This window comes from Leptidea sinapis, chromosome 34, assembly GCF_905404315.1.
Source record: "Leptidea sinapis chromosome 34, ilLepSina1.1, whole genome shotgun sequence".
Taxonomy (NCBI): Eukaryota; Metazoa; Arthropoda; class Insecta; order Lepidoptera; family Pieridae; genus Leptidea; species Leptidea sinapis.
The window spans coordinates 1,681,326-1,701,145 of NC_066298.1; the positions used below are offsets into that span (position 1 = coordinate 1,681,326).

General features: G+C 34.2%; 2 protein-coding genes across 3 annotated transcripts in view; one reads left to right on the forward strand and one right to left on the reverse strand.

The window, feature by feature from the left end:
* LOC126974894 (SEC14-like protein 2) overlaps positions 1–19,820 on the forward strand; it is a 67,060-nt gene that overhangs the window by 19,548 nt on the left and 27,692 nt on the right. The window lies entirely within an intron of this gene.
* Positions 266–19,760, reverse strand: LOC126974893 (armadillo repeat-containing protein gudu). Its single transcript, XM_050822607.1, has 6 exons — positions 19,135–19,760; positions 18,755–19,061; positions 18,328–18,673; positions 17,412–17,795; positions 15,945–16,159; positions 266–553 (listed from the first exon to the last, which is right to left on the reverse strand). Exons 1-6 carry the CDS (start codon positions 19,731–19,733, stop codon positions 422–424), a joined length of 1,983 nt encoding a protein of 660 aa, XP_050678564.1. The 5' UTR covers positions 19,734–19,760; the 3' UTR covers positions 266–421.

Below are 19,820 nucleotides of genomic sequence, written 5' to 3' on the forward strand. Positions count from 1 at the left end.
TCTATCGATTATCTCGCCGATTATTATCGAAAACTCGCCTAATCGAGTCATGCGAATCGCCTCGTCGATGCGTTTCGATTTGGCGCGCTTCTGCAGTAGTTAACATCAACTGTTACGATGTATTTTTATTATTTGAAGTTTAAAACACTTTTCGCATAAAGATAATTTTGCGATGACAAAAAGCTAGGCAACAACAACAAAAATGAATTGATTATAATGGATATAGTTATTAGAGCGATATAGAATGAATAATAAACAATTATCGATCGAGCAATAATGTAATCCACCCATAATATCCAATGTCATTTTCCGTTCACTATTAAACACAGTCATTATTTTCATGTTATGAAAATGATTGTCTCTATCTAATGATTATGTCTAGTTAGCGTAGCAATACTCTTTGGTCATACACATAACGAAATCATTGCTTCAGCTTTATCTTCTCTGTGGCGAGCGCTAATCTACGAATGTTGCCCAAACAGCCGGCCGACGCTTCTTGTAATATGTGATCCTTGGAACCGATCGTCTCTAGCAGGAATTGCACAACTCCCGCCTGAAATCATAAAAAATGTTTTTTTTGAGTGAAGTAACTGTTTGCATAGACTTACAACATACTAGCGTATAGACAAACAAAGCATGCGAAAGAGAAGGGGGACGAGACGAACAGAACTTTCAGCTGATGGTAATTGATACGCCCTGCCCTGACCCAAAAAATCTGTGCGGCACTGCAATTGCGCTCGTCTTGAGACATAAGATGTTAAGTTTCATTTGCCCAGAAACTTCACTAGCTACCGCGCCCTTCAGACCGAAACACTGCTAACACATTATTGCTTCACGGCAGAAATAGGCGCCGTTGTTACTCATAATCTAGCCGGCATCCTGTGCAAAGGAGCCTCCCACTGGTAACTGGACTGGTGCTGCATTCTGTCTTGAAATGTCGAGACTCAGTAATAGTTTGAGACGTTTATTATTTATCAGTAATAAATAATGAATGTCTCTCTTGGTTCCACATTCGGGTCGACATCCACGAACTCCGAGTTTTGATGATTTAAATTCCACCGGCATCGCGTTCGCACTTTGCGGCGGATTTTTAAGACGATTCTTTTAAGTTATTTAACGAAACTTGTTTTTTTTAAAACATCTAATTAAATTAAGTTCAATGAAGTGCATACTACATATTATGAATATTTTAATATCTACAATTTTTTTAGGTACGAAAAACTGCCGCAGGCTTTAATTAAATACCTACACCTATTCGTTGTGAAAAAAAAATCTTCTACTTATTTCAAATTCTTATGTCGAGCTACCTCCATACTGGGTTATGATTATGAAATAAAAAACGTCATTGTTTAGGGCAAATTTAATTTTCTAGACACAAAAGCTGGATAATTGATAAAAAAGAAACAAATAATTATTAAATTAATTATTTTTAAAGAAACAAAAACTACAAAATTCATCTCTCATTCAATTTGCATTTATGTTTTGCCATAATATGAATCCTCTTAATGACGTAAGACTCGAAACATCACTGATTTTATAGTTTTTACAATGTTATTAGCATATTGACCCTAGCCAGCAATTATTAGCCCCTCAAATTAAAAAATACTTCATTTCATAAATTATATTTATAATAATTGCTTGATAACTTAAAAGTTGTTATTTAACATATTATTTACAGAAATGTCATGTCATTTTTACGGAATATCATATCATCTGAGCGGCACTGCCCTTTACAATGCAGTGCCGCTCAGGATTCTTAAAGACCCAAAATTCTGAGCGGCACTACAACTGCGCTCGTCACCTTGACACATAAGATGTTAAGTCTCATTTGCATTACTGCTTCATAGCAGAAATAGTGGTTAAGTGATCACCGCCGCCCATATTCTCCTACAACACCAGAGGAATCACAGGAGCGTTGCCGGCCTGTTAGGAGTGTACACGTTATTATAAAGGTAGGTACCCAAGTCTCTACGTGAGAACAACTAATTATAGTCTTATTCTGTTGAGTAGGGCTTTGTGAGAACAATACAGACTATGAAGATATGCCTCTATTTTAAATTAATTAATTTTAATTAATGTAAACTGGTAGAGTGAGGAAGTCCCATGACAAGTGTCCTTGATTGCTTATTATAGTTTATTAAATAACACACTATTTATTGATGTAGGCGTTACTTTGCGGAAATCCATAATTATATAAATGATTTGAGTTTTCTTTAGTGTTAATTCCGCCAATATTTGTCTTTAAACAATTCGACACGTGTTTCGCCTCTGCACGAGGCATCCTCAGGACGTGTTGTCTCGCCAAAATCTGGCACGAGACTTAGTCTCTCAGATTTACGTGTCGAATTGCTTAAAGACAAATATTGGCGGAATTAACACTAAAGAAAACTCAAATCATTTATATAACACACTATTATATATTGTGGCTAGATTATGGGTACCACAACGGCGCCTATTTCGGCCGTGAAGCAGTAATGTGTAAACATTACTATGTTTCGGTCTGAAGGGCGCCGTAGCTAGTGGAATCTGGGCAAATGAGACTTAACAACTTATGTCTTAAGGTGACAAGCGCAATTGAAGTGCCGCTCAGAATTTTTGGGTTTTTCAAGAATCCTGCGCTGCACTGCATTGTAATGGGTATGGCGTATCAATTACCATCAGCTGAACGTCCTGCTCGTCTCGTCCCTTATTTTCATATATCACAAACATAGGTTTTAAAATGGAGGGCTAACAACATATAACTGTTATAAAGATATTTGTTTTTCCCAAAATCTAAACGTGCGAGTACTCGCGTAGGAACGTAAAAAAAAAATAGCCTATTCATGATAAGGCTGCTTGGCAGTGCAATAGAATTGGTGTTAATCCTTTTATTGAGTCTCTCTGTTTTTATAATATTATGTGATCAAAAAAAAAAAATCTCAAAGAGTTTCTTTTGGCTTCTTCTCAGCTGAGTCGCGACAGTGAAGTAAAGGCTTCACTATTGCTTTTCAAAGTGATTACATTGATCATATTAAAAAAGGAAATTTTGAATTTAAATTTTTTTAGTATTACATACGGCTGTTTCATTTATATGCGGCCGTTTTCAATAATCTATCTTTTCTTAGTTTAACTTACTAGACGTAGACAAATCTATCCTTTTACGCTTACTTACATTTCAATAACCTATTGGACTATAACTATATTGGACATAACTATGGATAGATGAGATCTTATCATTAAACGGTGACAGCAATGTATCCGTAACTATACATAAATTATTGAAAAAGCCGTTAATAAATAAAATAATACCATCGACTGACATTTTAAAATAACTAGTTATGTTTTACTGATAATCTTAATATATATAAATCTCGTGTCACAATGTTTGTCCTCAATGGACTCCTAAACGAATGAACGGATTTCAATGGGGATTACTTCATGGAGTGCAATTTAGTCCAACTTAAGAGATAGGATAGTTTTTATTTCGATTTGGGACCCAAAATTATTTTTATTTCCAATATTTGTTTTGTTTGGACATATTTTCTGTGAGAGTATTTTTGACGCGCGGTTTGACAGTTCTGCTGTGAAACAATTTCATTATAACAACAAGGAGCATATTATTGTTTCAATGAAAAATTATTGACAAATTCATCAAAAACGGTATTTTATTTATTATGTACAGAACAACGTCTGTCTGGTCAGCTAGTATTAATTAAAATAATTATCACAAGTGTTCTATTCTCATATAAAGTAATTTATGTAAATGCCAAATTCTAATATTTATAGCTCGCGCTTAATATGTATTTTTTGTATCTTTTTTAATATACAATAACACAGAAAGACCGCCGTCGCAAAAAAATGTGGTTTTATTTAACAAATTAAACGTTAATCGGGAAATTAATATAATCAACCTGCATGTGTGTCCTCCATTTTGTAACCCTGCGTTCACAAGGAAGACTTTTACTGCGAATATTACGACTAAAACAACATGGAAACACTTATTATTGAATAATAAAATCAGCCTGTTACAACAACATTTAAAAAGTTTAAAATACGTTTAAAAGCGCTTAAGTATTTAAAATATTTTTTTACTCTAGTTTCAGTCTTTATTTTAATTTTTCGAAATCGAAAACACATTGTTACTTTTTGGGCGAAGATTGAACCGGTGACAAGCTGTCAACTTTTTTTTTTATTTATTTAGATAGTTACACCAACAACGCATCATTATACAATTAAGATTTTAGCAAGTACACAAGGGATAGTACAATATGACATGCCTTTACAGGTGTAAACAACATTTACAATAGTGCGAAAAGAATAACAAAGTTGAACAATTAAACATAATAAAATTCAAGAAATGAAGAGTTAAACAAAAATGATGGTATTAAATGACTTAAATACATTATTACTTTAAAAAATAGAGATTTATAAAATTTATAACTATACATTAATACAATAATTTACTTTATATTTAACTTACGTGACTAAGATCTTAATATTTTAATGCAGTCGGTTTTAAATTTGTTGATATTAGTTATATGAAAAATATCTTTTAAAATATATTTTTGCACTGCTATCGTTATAAGAGCTCATAATTCTGTTTAAGGGGGCGTTTTACCTATATTAGTTCTGCTGATTGTTGGGCTGAAAATATTTTTAATAGGGAATCTTGGTCTATTTCTAGGGACTGTAAGATTTACATTTATAAGACATTCTGGGGATATGATTCTACCATGTATAATTTTATGTAAAGTAGACACATCAGTTATTTTTCGCCTTATCTCCAATTTTTTAGACCGAATATATAATTTTTTGGATTCAGTACCCAACAAATTTATTTTTAGACCATTTCTTTGAATACTTTTTACTGCATTGAGCTTTTATTGATAGGTTTTTATTTAAAAGTAAAATATTACAGTCATAACTATTTTTACAATCTTATTGTAGACTTTTATCTGACCGATACTGGCTCTTTTTATATACTTTGTTCATGACTGTGAATATGCGCTCTGTATGTTGATAAAATATAGTAGTTTCGCCTACTTCAGGCGCTTCCTAAAAAGTAACATTTTTGAAAAACTACTTAAAATACTTCTACAAATACTACGGTTCCAATTTTTTGACATGTTTATCTTCATTTCTTTTTCTAAATTTTTGCTGCAGTTTATTTATAAAAAGCGCGTACACCTTCCTTAAAGGCCGGCAACGCTCTTGTGATTCCTCTTGGTGTTGCAAGAGAATGTGGGCGGCGGTGATCACTTAACACCAGGTGACTCGTACGCTCGTTTGTCCTCCTATTCCATAAAAAAAAAAGTTTCGAAAACACGATTACGAAAAAAAATCTCGATAGATTTATTTTTTGAAAAATAGGCTTTTTTATATGAATTAGTTTAATATTATCATAAAACTATGATGGCTATAAACACAAAACTTATTTTATTCGATAGTTTATTAGTATTTATAAATATTCATCGTGGGTTTTATCAATTCGCTTTGTGAAATATCTTATACTAGCTGACCCGACAGACGTTGTTCTGTATATAATAAATAAAATAATGTTTTTATGAATTTGTCAATAATATAATATCATAACATCAAGAATTGCTTCGTAAAAATGCACTCTGTTGTTGTAATGAAATTGTTTCACAGCATAACACTGTCAAACCGTTGCGTCAATAACTTCGACGGGGGACGCATCAAAGGAAAAACAAATTTGATGTTTTTTATTTAATTCCTAGCATTTTCCTATTTATTCATTCATTCATTTATTTTATTCTTTTAAACCTTCCCTGTACTTCCACAAATAATTCAAGACCGAAATTAGCCAAATCGGTCCAGCCGTTCTCGAGTTTTAGCGAGACTAACGAACAGCAATTCATTTTTATATATTATATAGATAAATTTTTTTCCTAATAAACCAAACGCGACACCTTGGTTGCATGCTCGCTGTTTGCTGCTCGATTTTTAGTACAATAGTAAATTCAAATTCAAATATTTTTATTCAAAATAGGATGTGAAATCACTTATTGAAAGTCAAAAAAAAAAAAACTACCACCCATTCCAAAGTCAATGCCTCAGGCCTGAGAAGAATGGGCGCAACAAACTCCGCGCTCTTTTTTTTTTCATCAAAAATATGTTTTACAATTAAAGTAACATTTACAAAGTAACATTGTACAATTAAACTTATTATTTAATAGCCTGAGGGCGGTCGCTCCATTCCCAATCTGTGGTATCATTAAGAAAGTCATTTATGTTATAGTAACCTTTACCACACAAACGTTTTTCAACAATTCTTTTGAATAACGTAACACCTTTGTTTTGAACATTTTCTGGGATCTTGTTGTAAAAGCATATACATCGCCCCACAAAAGACTTACTAACTCGACTAAGCCGAGTAGTAGGCATCATCAGTTTATGTCTGTTCCTGGTGTTAACATTATGGCTATGACAGTTTCTGGCAAATTCACTTATGTGCCTATGAACATACATTACATTATCAAGAATATATTGAGAAGCAACAGTCAAGATCTTAATTTCTTTGAATTTTGCTCTCAATGATTCTCTAGGACCTAGGTTATAAATAGCGCGAATAGCCCTCTTCTGCAGCACAAATATTGTATTAATATCAGCAGCGTTGCCCCATAGCAACATACCATAGGACATAATACTATGGAAATAACTAAAGTATACTAGTCGCGCCGTATCTATGTCAGTTAATTGTCAAATTTTTTTAACCGCGTATGCTGCAGAACTAAGTCTGTTCGCCAATCTTTCAATATGGGGGCCCCATTGTAATTTGGTAGTACTACCTAAGTAATTAAGTAAGGGCTACCCTTACTGCCGCCGCATGAGAAGCAACGACACTAGACTTGACTAGACATAGTATTTACATTTTACATCCTCTTTGGACAATAGCCACCGACGCTTTCGGACCCGAGGAATATGAGTATTATAAAATATAAGTAGTTGCTACTTTATATTACACCACTTCAAGTTTTTAAACGTTAGACGTGCGTCAAAATTCATTGTTATTTAAAATAAAACTTATTATGATTGAAACTTAATTAGATCGTCATTTATAACATTTTAAAAAGTTAATTACATCATTTCATATAAACATTTTTGTCATGCTAATTTTGAATTATTTATTCGAAGACTTTGTCCCAGGCTAAATCTCCATTACTTGCGGTATAAATCTGAAATATACTAATTATGGGAATACAGGATGGAATAAGCAGATGTCACACCTGATGCTTAGCAGCATCATGTCACCCATGCGATCCCGCTCAGAAACGGCAAATCCGATTTGACTAAATCACTGACGAGTTTGTGAAAAATTACCGTTATATTTAATATGTAATTATTGCATTCTAATCATTTCACAAACAAAATAATACTACTGTTGTTAAAAACAATCCTGCAATCTATCCGGACAACGTTGGGCACGCCCGGGCCCGCTAGTAGTGAATATAATTATTGCTATTGTCCTTAAATGGTGGGTATTGGAAACATATTGGTAATGCAAATATAAGGTATGTCTTATTTCCATTTACATCCACACATAAATCGAACTTAATAGTATTGTCACAGATAATGTTCTTCTATATGTTACCCTCAAGGATAAAGGATGTTTAATGTTAACAACGTATACACATCATTTTTGTGTCAAGGAAAATCAAATATAGACTATGAGTAACATTACAACAATTAAAAAAAAAAAAAACGAACAATGTGAGGAGTTTGCGAATCATTTTATTATGTTTAGATTTTAGACGTCCGCGTCACATGTATTCGCATAGATAACGCAAGAAATAGGTATCAGAAATAATCATTGTTTACAAATATCTGTGTGTCAAGGAAAAACGTTAATTAGATAAATTAGGTACATACATTACACATTATCAATGAGTCAAGCTGTTTTTAATATAATAATATCTACGAATGTATTTTTTTCAACAAAAACTATCTGAGATCTAATTCGATATATATAATTGGGCTGAAGTAAATTTACAAATTACAAATTAGTTACTTTAAATTATTATAGACAGCTAGCCCGCTACAATTAACCTCGCTCGCGGAATAACGTGGGTTCACTTTATTATGCAAGTGTAATATAAATTTATTGTAACGGTTTTTTATTTACGTATACTCATAAAAGTATTTGTAAATAGTCAGAATATGTTTCCATTATAAAAACTGAGCGTAAAAATTTAATTACGTAGACAACGTAAACTGACTTAACAGGTTGGGTAGTAATTACAACAAGGGTTCTAGAAAATTCTAGATCTAGAAATAGACAAAGTGCGTTTAGAGACAACACTTTATATACTCAATAATATAATATCAAAACGTTTTATAATAGTGACATAATTGAACTGAAGCGATTGAACGACGATAAAATGGACTGCTCATGGCATTAACGTTATTATTCTGAAAGGGCATACAAAGACTAGTCGTTGTGCAAGTGTTAATTATTATTAATATGTTTGGAGATATCATACAGCAACGAAAGCAAGTTGAAACGACTAAAAGTACAAGGCACTATCCTGAAAAGGCAAGCAATGACTAGTGTCGAAGCCAGATTAATATCCTCAACCGTATTACGTTTAATTATATTATAATATCGAGCCAGACACCGCAACCAATAAAATTACTTAAGCAGTACTGCGTCACTTGTCAATGACACTATGTCAGTTATACTTCATCTTTCATCTAACTGTCAAATACAACCTTTATTCATCCAGTCAATTCTACTTCAACTACTTGAACACGACACCCACGAAAAGACTATAATTGTAAGCCTGTTAAGATAGACAATATACATATTTGGGAAGATCAAATCTTTCTTTTATAAGGTAATTGGATCGATTAAAAGTACAGGCACTAACGTTTCTATCATGAAAAGGCGAAAAAAGACTAGTCATTGTGCAAGTGTTATTTAATTATGTAATTGGAGATATCATACGGCAACGAAAGGTAATTGGAACGATTAAAAGTACAAGGCAAAGTCAGGTCAACGTTCTCGCGACCGATCACCTACAAGATAGGCCTGCCTTATAAAATTGTCTATAAACTTCGCAAGGGCATGTGCTTATTGGTTAAGTTAGGTGAGTGTTGCCTACCTTATAAAGCGTCAAATAAAATTCTATAATAGGATCAATCTAATGACTTTGAATCGTCAGAATTTAATACTAAACTTTTTTATGGAAGAGAAGGACAGACGATTGTACGGGTCACCTGATGTTAAATGATCACCGCCGCCCACACTCTCCTGCGACACCAGTGGAATTTCAGGAGCGTTGCCGGCCTCCAAGGAAGGTGTACGCGCATTTTTAAAGGTAACCATGCCGTATCATCCCGGAAACACCGCACATGGCAGCTCATTCCGGCTCAGCTTTGTTGTACGTTGAAGAGTGTTCCTTGAAAATCGAAATTTGGAGGAACGCCACACATCCAGATGGTAGGGATGATATTTTAATTCGGCGGCTGGCATCAGGCCAATAGCTCTTCTGTTTTCTTCTGTGCGCCAGACCAGAGATGACAGCAATACTCCATACAGGGCCGGACCTGCGCTTTGTAGAGCGCTAGAATGTGGGCTGGCTTGAAGTATTGCCGTGCTCTATTTATGACGCCCATCTTCTTCGAAGTTTTTGGCTTTGCCTTCCACATGACAGCGGATTTGTAATTAGTAATAATAAATTGTAAGGTATTGCCACCTCGAGATTTCGAGACTCAGTATTTCTATAAGCATGGCTTGAAGGGAAGTTTGGCTTTGTTGAAGTGCCAAATTACCAATTAAGACCATAGCTAGTATAGCTTTGGGTTTAGGTAAGCTACGGGTGCTTGACAACGATATATTGTATACCATATACATACGTAAATATTTGTATAAACATCCATCACTCTAAAACAAACATTAATATTCATAATACGAACGTTTGCACCTACCGGGATTCGAAACCGGGATCCCTAGCTCATTCAGGATAGCTAACCACTGGGCAATATAAGTCGTCAATGTATATAAGTATACATATGAATAGAGAACCGGAAATACATAGGCGAGGTTCGAACCGGGAGCAGAGCCAACGGTTGTATCTATTGAGATGACATCGCGCATGTCAAGGTACCCTCTCTGTTCCAACCCGTAGGGTATGACGAAGTGTTACTTTACAGAATGTACACGCATTGCCAAAAATAGAGATAGATTGATGTCTTGTAGAAGCTACACCCAATCTGTTAGCTGAATCAGGATTAGAACTACTCTGCCAGGACACTCCTAGACAACGAAGACGAGTTATATTAAACATTGTAAATTTACTATCAAATAATATTGCCCGTTAGGAACGTTAAGAAGAAAAAATTGTGGCGATTATTCCATACAAACGTCCTCGACTCTTCTATCCTTGGTTTCAAACCCTAGATGAAAATTATTTTCAAATAAATCAGTATCATCCCTATCTGTGTCGCTCTGTTTTGTTTTTTTGATATTTTAGTTTTTGTAAGTTCTAGAGTACTTCAAAAAGTGTTCAAAACGACTAAATCATATTATAGGCTGCAAACAGAGGACCAGTATATAAATCCGACAAGGCGCGGTCATACCTCAATATCCACAAGAATCGGTTTTTTGAGAGTCGATTACAACATAACGTAATGAAAATATTCCGACGCAAAAAATAAATTACAAAAAGAAGGACTTAAAGAAAAATTGGATCCGAATAGAATATTTAAATATAATTAGAAAAATTAAAAAAAAAATTTGGAAGTTGCTTCCCAAAATTAAACTTTGGAGTTAAAAATCTCTGAATTTTCAGCGATCAACATTCTCTTTGTAAAGAATTTAATAGAATTAGTATTTTTCAAAAACTTAAACCGAACAATTATTAAATTTAATATGTATATTTTGAATAAACAAACGAAAACCAGTAAAAAAATATGTCCATTTGCAGCTTAGACACATGATCAACACCAATATTGTACTATTGGTTGTACGAGCATTTAAAATCCTAGTCATTCCGCGCCTTAAGCGAAAAAATTAAGACGATTGGTTAGGTTTTTGGGGGAGGAAATTGTCGAGAAGGGAACCCTGATTTTTGAGTCTTTTACTCACGATTTTTAGTCGGAGCTGAGGTTTTCCTCACCATACTGATGATTGTCTCGCCCGCGTTAACGCGACGATATGTTGTTATAGAATTCTTAAATCTAAAAATAGTTGGGAGCAGAGGCTAATGTTCTTCTTAATATTTCACACAAAGGAGTAGGCGAATAGAACTTATAAATGTTCGAAGATTTATGGTTTAATAATATCAACATAATATTAATTCAGCTGTTTCAATATATATAAATTATTCAAAATGGCAATGGTTTATTTTGTTTTGCTTCCTTCCACCTCTTCGTTCTTGCGAGAAGTAATTAAAATATATAAATCCAAGTATTAAACACCCTTTATTTGCATAAAATTTTGCTTTGTTTTATACAATATAATTAGTTGTATATATAAACAACGAGTATTGTTAGGACAATAATTATGGCATCGTTACTTAAACCGGACTGAAGGCCTTGACTACAAACTGGATAATATGATCAAAGTTCTAACAAGAATGAACTGTATAATTATGGTCTCATAGTAATGTTTAAGTAATTAATAAGATTGTTAATTAAGCAGTGTTCTTATCAAGATTACATTAGCATCTAATTTGTCGTTTCTTTAGATTTTGCAGTATAGTTTCTAAAGAACTTTCTACCAAGTAGGTACAATCAAATTCTGGATTTATCTTTCTAGCACGGTGTTTAGGACCAAATAGCAAAGGTACAAAAAAAGTGTGTGTACTTATGTGGGACCATAACCAACCAGTGGGAATACACAGGATGCCGGCTAGATTATGGGTACCACAGCGGCACCTATTTCTGCCGTGAAGCAGTAACGTGTTAGGATTATTTTGTTTCGGTCTGAAGGGCGCCGTAGTTAGTGAAATTACTGGGTAAATAAGTCTTAACATCTCATGTCTCAAGGTGACGTGCGCAATTATAATGCCGCTCAGAATTTTTGGGTTTTTCAAGAATCCTGAGTGGCACTGCATTGTACTGGGCAGGGCGTATCATTTACCATCAGCTGAACGTCCTGCTCATCTCGTCCCATACTTTCATTAAAAAAAATGTACGCACACAAGAAGGCTGCATTGCCCTATAACAATATATCATAGGGCATAATACTATGAAAAATTAAAAAAAAACATATGAAAATGAATGTTCACACTAATGAATTTTTTGTCACGGCCGTAGCGCATTGTAATTTCTACTCCAAAAAGTTTACATCTAAAGAGTTCCGTAAGCCAAGACGAGGTATTAAAAGATGAAAGCAAATTCAAAGCATTGCATAATACGATCAGACAAATGCAACGTAGAATTATAATTTTCGTAACAAGTACTTATCATCAAATTAAATGAGCCAGTTAGAAATTAATGATTCGTGCTCAGCATTACTAACCATAACACGAAATTGAAAGCATTTCAAAATAAAAATTTTACACCGTTATTCTCAGAAAATATTTCGCCATTTCTATAACAGTTTATAGGTGCATCAATAATAATGTCACTCTAGTCTAGACATAAATATTGTTACAATCTAAAAATTATTGATTATATAATAATTATATTAGGTATTCGGTTTTTATTTTATTTATTTCAAATTTAGAACGCGTTAATAACGTAAGAAACTTCGTTTATTTCCCGCCATATGACATATTTTCTACGAGAATAACACATTTTTTTTTAATGAAAACTTGCAGCTTAATTTAAAGAAATTAGTCAAAAAAGTTTCCACACATAGAATTTACATATGACAAAGAAAAGACACTCAACTGGGAGAAAGAAAAGTAATAAGGAATACAGGGAAATAAATTGCAAAAAATAAATAAATAATAAAGCTATAAAAAACGCTAATTCAAACAGTAGCAAACGAGTTTCTTAACCAAGTTTAAGGAATTATTTATATGCGTTAAAGAATTGTGTTTTACGAATGGTGGTGGCAGTGATGCAAAAAAGATCCAAATTCTTTATTATTTTTACAAATTTTATTCAAAGATAAGGCAGATTTTACGATATTTGTTAAAAAAATGTTCATATCAAAAGCATTACAATACCTATAAAAACGTTTGTGTGGTAAAGATTTCTAAACCATAAATGACTTTCTTAATGATACCACAGAGTGGGAATGGAGTGACCGCCCTCAGGCTATTAAATAATAAGTTTAATTGTACAATGTTACTTGGCAAACAAATTTTTTTATGAAAAAAAAAGGCCCGTTGAGTTCGCTGCGCCTGTTCTTCTGAGCCATTCATTTTGGAATGGGTGGTAGTTTTTGACTTTCAATAAGTGATGTCACATCCTATTTTGAATAAAAATATTTGATTTTGAAAAATATTACAGAGACTATTGCGTGGCTCTTTGTTATAGGTATATAGATGTGCCTGGAATGCGTTACAATGCCACGTTAAATTATAAAGAGTCGAAAAAAATCATTTACATATAGATAATTTGGGCCAGCAACCGTTGCGGTGTTCCACTGAACACTATGGACGTTTCAATACAATCTGTACAATAGTTTCGGAACGCTAAATAAGTAAACATTGATTTTTATTTATTAGGTATAAATTAAAAAAGGTAGATGACAATATTGTTCAACGTAGCTTTAAGTTGTCTTGATAAAAAAATAAAGGTCCTGCATCACATGAAAGTTGGAACGGCAATCTAAACCTTAACGAGTTTTAAAGTTATTAAATGAACGCATTTCCTTATTACTCTTATAAGTACAGCTTCCGTATAATATCGCGAATAGCTGTTCATCTATCGCAATCAGCTGGTGTTGACAAACAATATTGTGTTCACCTTACTGTTAGCGTTACACAACCTTACCTAACTAGTAACTGTTTAGTAAGCCTTGCTTTGTGAGTGCTTTTCATTTGCAATACTTGCGCACTTGTCGTCATAAAAGACTCATCACCCCAAAGGTCAGAATTATATAAATCTAGCGATTGTGGGCGGTGATTACGACTGTGTTATGTATCAACTAATATTATATATTTATAAAAGGAAAACCTACATCAAATGATACATTGTAATATGTATTACAGAATATAAAACAAATAGCTAATTAACGGTTTTTCACATATAGAAACGGTGAGAAAAAATTAACTAATATCGGTCTCAACTTTTCAAATTCAATTTATTTATACAATATTGAAGAAAATAATTAATACGAAAACAAACAACATTCATATGTACCTCATACCCAAATTATAAGAAAATAAGTACAAAGTTTCCGTAATAAACTAATACATAAACATACAAATGCCTTTCATCCATCCCTATCACAAAAACTCAAACACGTTAAAATGATTTGCATCTATAAGGGATCCGCAATATATCACAAGAGGGCTGGCTTCCAAAAGAGCGTTGATAAGAGAGAGTGACCTCGCTACTATGTGTTGGTTTGAGCCACAGTACGACGAAAATAGAAATAAATAAAAAAGGGAAGTAAGACTCCGCCAATAGTTCGACAGTTGAAATTTTTTCGAACTCCGAACTACCAGAGACGGTATTACTATTGTCGATATAACAAAAGTCACACAAAGTTTATTAGCATACATTTAATTAAAATACTTAATAATATATTCCGAATTTGCCTACTATATCCTATTCTATGCCTGTTTGTACGGTTAGACCAATGAAAAAACCGGAAAAGTACGATGCACCTACTTTTTTCATACTTTTGTATAGAATCATCTATTGTTGCGTGGCAGCCATTTTGAAATATGTCATTTTGTTTTTTTTTATTTGTTGTTATTGCAAGAAATCATTGGCGACATTGGTTGATCCATACGCTCGTTTGTCATTCTTATCAAAAAAAGTTGTAGGTATTTGAAGAAATAATTTTAAATATGAAGAATATTATATTAATAATGCATATTGGTCGAATGTCTATGCCTGATGCCAGCTATTAACTTCACTACACAACAGAACTATCACTTTCTGATTTCCACGAGTACGAAATGGAATCACTTGCACTTTCCAACGGTTTTCTTGTACTTTCGCTTTTACATAGAAGTTTTATATTTACTTGCATCATATTATTATTATCGTATCGTTAAATAAATTGACGGTTATGAGTGGACAAGGGGTCGCATCTAATTTGAGTAGGGATGTACTATCGACAAAATTTAACCGTGATCCCACCTTTATTTAATTTTACTACAGTCTTAATACACAACTTGGTCGAAATTAGTTTGAACGTCATAGTTTATAGGCATATAATGATAGTCCACCAATTGTCATACAATCTTTTTCTTGCCAATATATAAACATATAGTCAATGATAGTCCACCAATTGTCATACAATCTTTTTCGTGCAAATATAAACCTAACTGTTTTTTATACTTATTTTAAAAGAAGTATCAGCGAGGGGCGTCATGAATAAATTTTGTCGATGGAACTGTTTTCGACCATGATAGGTATGACATGCGTCAGTTGGCCTATAGCCCTGAAGTTTAATTATAAAATTAAAAATATACTCCATCAAAGATGTACAGTTTACAGACAGAAGTTATCGTATTGAAGAATAAACGTGAAATAGAAAAAAAAGTTCGTAACAAAAACCTTCCAAAAATTATTAATCGATTAACAACATCGATAGGTATGTACCAATTCCGTTCTGCAATCTGCTTGAAAAAAAATTATATAATTTTATAAAAGTACTAGAGTGATATATTATGTAAGAAAATTCTAAAATTTTAGTGTTTGCTAACACATAATCGTTTAATTACAGTTGAATAATTAAAATATAAAATATACAAAATACACACTACGACAGGCAGATTGTATTTAAAAAAAAAACAATATAATATTTTGCAAGATAAATACCTAGAAATTTTTGGAATAGTGTTTTTTTAATAAAAACTTCGAAGACTTACCGCATGCATTGTGACACAGTTGATAGAATAGAAAGACAGGTGGTAAAGCGCCAGAGCGGTGGCCCGGTGCACATTGGGGTCCCGTGACGTCATGTAGTTGACCAACGGCGTGATCGCTCCCCGCTTTCCAAACTCCTGCCGGTTTTGCGCCCAGTCGCAGCAGTACGCGATTGCGACGCCCAAATTCGCGCGGAGATGATCATCTGTCGTGCTCACTAAAAAAAATAAACGATTATGTGTATCTTTACTTGAGCAGAAATGAAGCTTACATCGATTGACCAAAGAGCTTGTAAAAATATACACTTTATATAAAACAAAACCGGTTTAAGTAATAGGTTATCACGGGCTACTTCTCGACCATAGTGTGCCTATTTTACATAGTGGGGCTGGCTTCTGATCCTGCCATCCCAAGGCCTTAATATCAAACCTCTGATGTTTGATGAACCACCCATGACCTCGGGGACCCAGTTTCATTTCAGTCCTGCCACATTTGCAAGACTTTAAGAAGTTGTGCTTAAAGTGTCTTGTTGCACACAAAATATACTTTTTTATTTACAATTCATGGACAATGCGAGATTCGAATCCGAACCTCTCGGAATACGCCCCAGCGCTTGGAACCACTTAGCCAACCGTCTGAATAACGCGTTATCGCAATAAATTTTCTGTTGGGAAGAATCACATAGCAATGATATGATATAAACACTTATAATAACAATAGTGTACACACTTTTCTATTTTTTCTCAAGGAACATTAATAAACTTTGATACTGGATTAACATGCGAAATAATTTTGTAAGAATAACAAGCTAGATAAGATCTTGCACCGTTTTCAAGTATCACAATATTATTATGCCTAGGACACTATATCATTCATTTGTAAATGGTGTTTGTCATGACATGATTTCAATAGACCATTACTAATAAGATCAACATTTTTATAATTTTCTTATGCTGTTAATAGTTGTCAACACAATTCCTAAGTATTTCTATTCCAAAACCCATGGCGGCGTTAAAAGCTTGCCGTCTTAACAATCGTTCCTCATGTTACATGTTATAAATTTTGCATGAACACAAACAATAGATTCAATGTCGAACTTGTTCAACATCCATATTATTAATTGTGTATGTAAATGTAGGTAAATTATGCTTCAAGTAATATGTAATTTTAGTCTATAAAACTTGAGTTTGCTAATATTATCCTAGTTCAACAAGGTCATGATTGATATACGTCAACAAGATACTAAGTATTAATCGTTTGCTAATCTCATACATTGTAATCTGTAGCGTATGACAAGTATTGCGTAAAAGAGATTTATAGCTTTAAAACCGTTTTTGGTCATGAACGTTTGTAATAAAAGTAAATGGAAAATGTGCAATATTTCAACTCTACGCCATTTAAAGTTGCATGGTGCAGACAATTAATACTTAAATATGCGTCCTTGTCTATTGATTATTTAAAAATGTTACCCAATTTGGAAAGTTTCCCAACGACTCCGTGATCAGATATAACCGCCAGATTCTCGTGATCCTTTGCTATAGTCGCGATTGCAGCGCAAACGGCTGAGAGGACGTCGTGATCGTCAGAATCCAGAAGATCCACTGTTAATTCTAGGGCTCCGACAAATGAGCGCACCATCTCGCCTGAATCAGCCGCATTTTGGACGCAGGGACTCAATGCTAAGGCGGCGTTTGTCTGCACTTTTGTAGAATCATTCTTCAGCAAAGACCACACCAATCTGACACCATCGAGTTCATCTATTTCACTCATGCAGTTTGCATCTTTCGCGCATTCCATCAAAACTAATGGTACATTCTCAAGTAGAGGTTTATGTGTATTATTCAGATGATGAACTAAAAAATTATAATCAATCCAATTAATTAATATGAGAGGTATAATGTATGAATTAATTTGCATCACATCAGCCACTATACGATACATCGTCATCATCAATCAAATCAACATGTACATTACATAGTTTCCGGTTTCCCAATTAATTAGTCCATCAAATTCGTCAAACCAACAGCTCGTTCGTATTTAGGCTACTTTTGCATAAGCAGATTTTTTATGACAATAAGGGATGAGACGAGCAGGACGTTCAGCTGATGGTGATTGATTACAATAAAATTCGTAGGGTTCTTGAAATACCCAAAAATTCTGAGCGGCACCACAATTGCGCTCGTCACCTTGAGACATAAGATGTTAAGTCTCATTTGCCCAGTAATTTCACTAGCTACGGCGCACTTCAGACCGCAACAGAATAATGCTTACACATTACTGCTTGACGGCAGAAACAGACGCTGTTGTGGTACCCATAATCTAGCCGGCATCCTGTGCAGAGGAGCCTACCACTGCTAAGGGGATATATTTTGAGGATTTACTTACTAAGCATAGGTATACCGCCTGCAGCTCTAATTTTTTCACGATTGCTCGGACATTTAGCGCATTCAGCAAGTGCACCAGCCACATTAGTGAGGACACCTTCGTTTTCATCGTCCAACAATCTTACTAGAATTGGAACTGCACCGAGCGAGTCTAATCTCTTCACGCTTTCTTCACTGTTAGCACATTTCCAAAGAGCGCCTGTCACAGCAGCTAGTAGTGGCTTGTTTGCTCTATTGGTACTGTCTTGAGCTGCTTCCACTAAGAGCTCCAAACCACCAGCTATACGTATCATGTCTCTTGTTATAGAATCACTTGCACATTTGTATATGGCTAAGCTGCAGTAAGTCTGAAGAATTAAATGAATATTTATTATTGAATATGATATTAATTCATTTCAAAATAAGACAAGTCCAATATTTTAACTAACCTTCAAATCTTTATCATCATTTCCCAAATGTTTTATTAGATCGTCGACCATTTTTTCAGTTTGGATAGCAAGCTGAAAAGAGGTTTCGTTTGCACACATTTGTAATAAACCGACGGCTGGTATTGCAACGTCTAAATGTATAGTCTTCAACATGCGAGCTATTAAAGGAATCATTCCATATTTCCTCATTGCTTCTCTGTTTCTTTGCGAAGATGACATAGACCATAATGCCTTAGCACCCGCTCTTCCTATATCAAGAAATTGTAGTTCATCTTGATTTAATTCTTCACGAGGGGATATCAAGCATCTGAAATCCAATATTTTTAGTGAACAGAGCACCTTAACGAAGCTTTTACATAATAAAACAATAATTTGCTTACTTTTCCTTCAGGTCTAATAAATCAATTAGTTTGGGAATTCCTCCGAATTTTCTGCAAAACTTTCTGCTTTTTCGAATTCTCCCGAGATTTGCAATTGTTTCGGCAGCCAGAATTTGCACATCCCTCGCTGGATCAGACAACAATCCTACAAGCAATGGTATAGCACCTAGATCTGTTACTTTCTTTCGTATTTCCATGTTTGGAGTGATGTCTTTTAATACAGCCAGTCCACCTAAAATGCAACATAAGTCTCGAGTTTCCAGAAGATTTACCAACAATTCTAATCCACCAATCTCTTGTATGGCTCTCTGGTTAACTTCCACAGTTAGATCATGATCTTTCAAGCATGATAGAGCCACCATGGTTGCCGTTTGATTTCCTGCTTTCATATACTTTACTAGCTTCTGTATATGCCAGTACTCGGGTGGGATTTCGGATGATTTTATAAGATCTCCCCAATTGTCTTCCGATGAAGATGTTGATGACGGTGATGATGCTGAAGTGTCTGAGCCTTCAGTTACCATTACAATACGAGGAAGGCCCACTGTGTCTTGGCCACCATCAGCACTAAACGTAGATATGTTATCCCCTTCCGCCATGGTAAGAATTACAATAATAGTGTAAGATATGTACAGGTATCTGTACTTTGAAATAAATCACTGGCTGTTTGATCAATACGGTTGCTA

Excerpts from the sequence above, each read along its gene's own strand:
- LOC126974893 (XM_050822607.1), bottom strand. The coding sequence starts at position 19,733 with ATGGCGGAAGGGGATAACATATCTACGTTTAGTGCTGATGGTGGCCAA. Across the intron at positions 18,674-18,754 it reads ATGATGATAAAGATTTGAAG|ACTTACTGCAGCTTAGCCAT; the intron begins GTTAGTTAAAAT and ends TTAATTCTTCAG. Across the intron at positions 16,160-17,411 it reads TGGGAAACTTTCCAAATTGG|TGAGCACGACAGATGATCAT; the intron begins GTAACATTTTTA and ends TATTTTTTTTAG.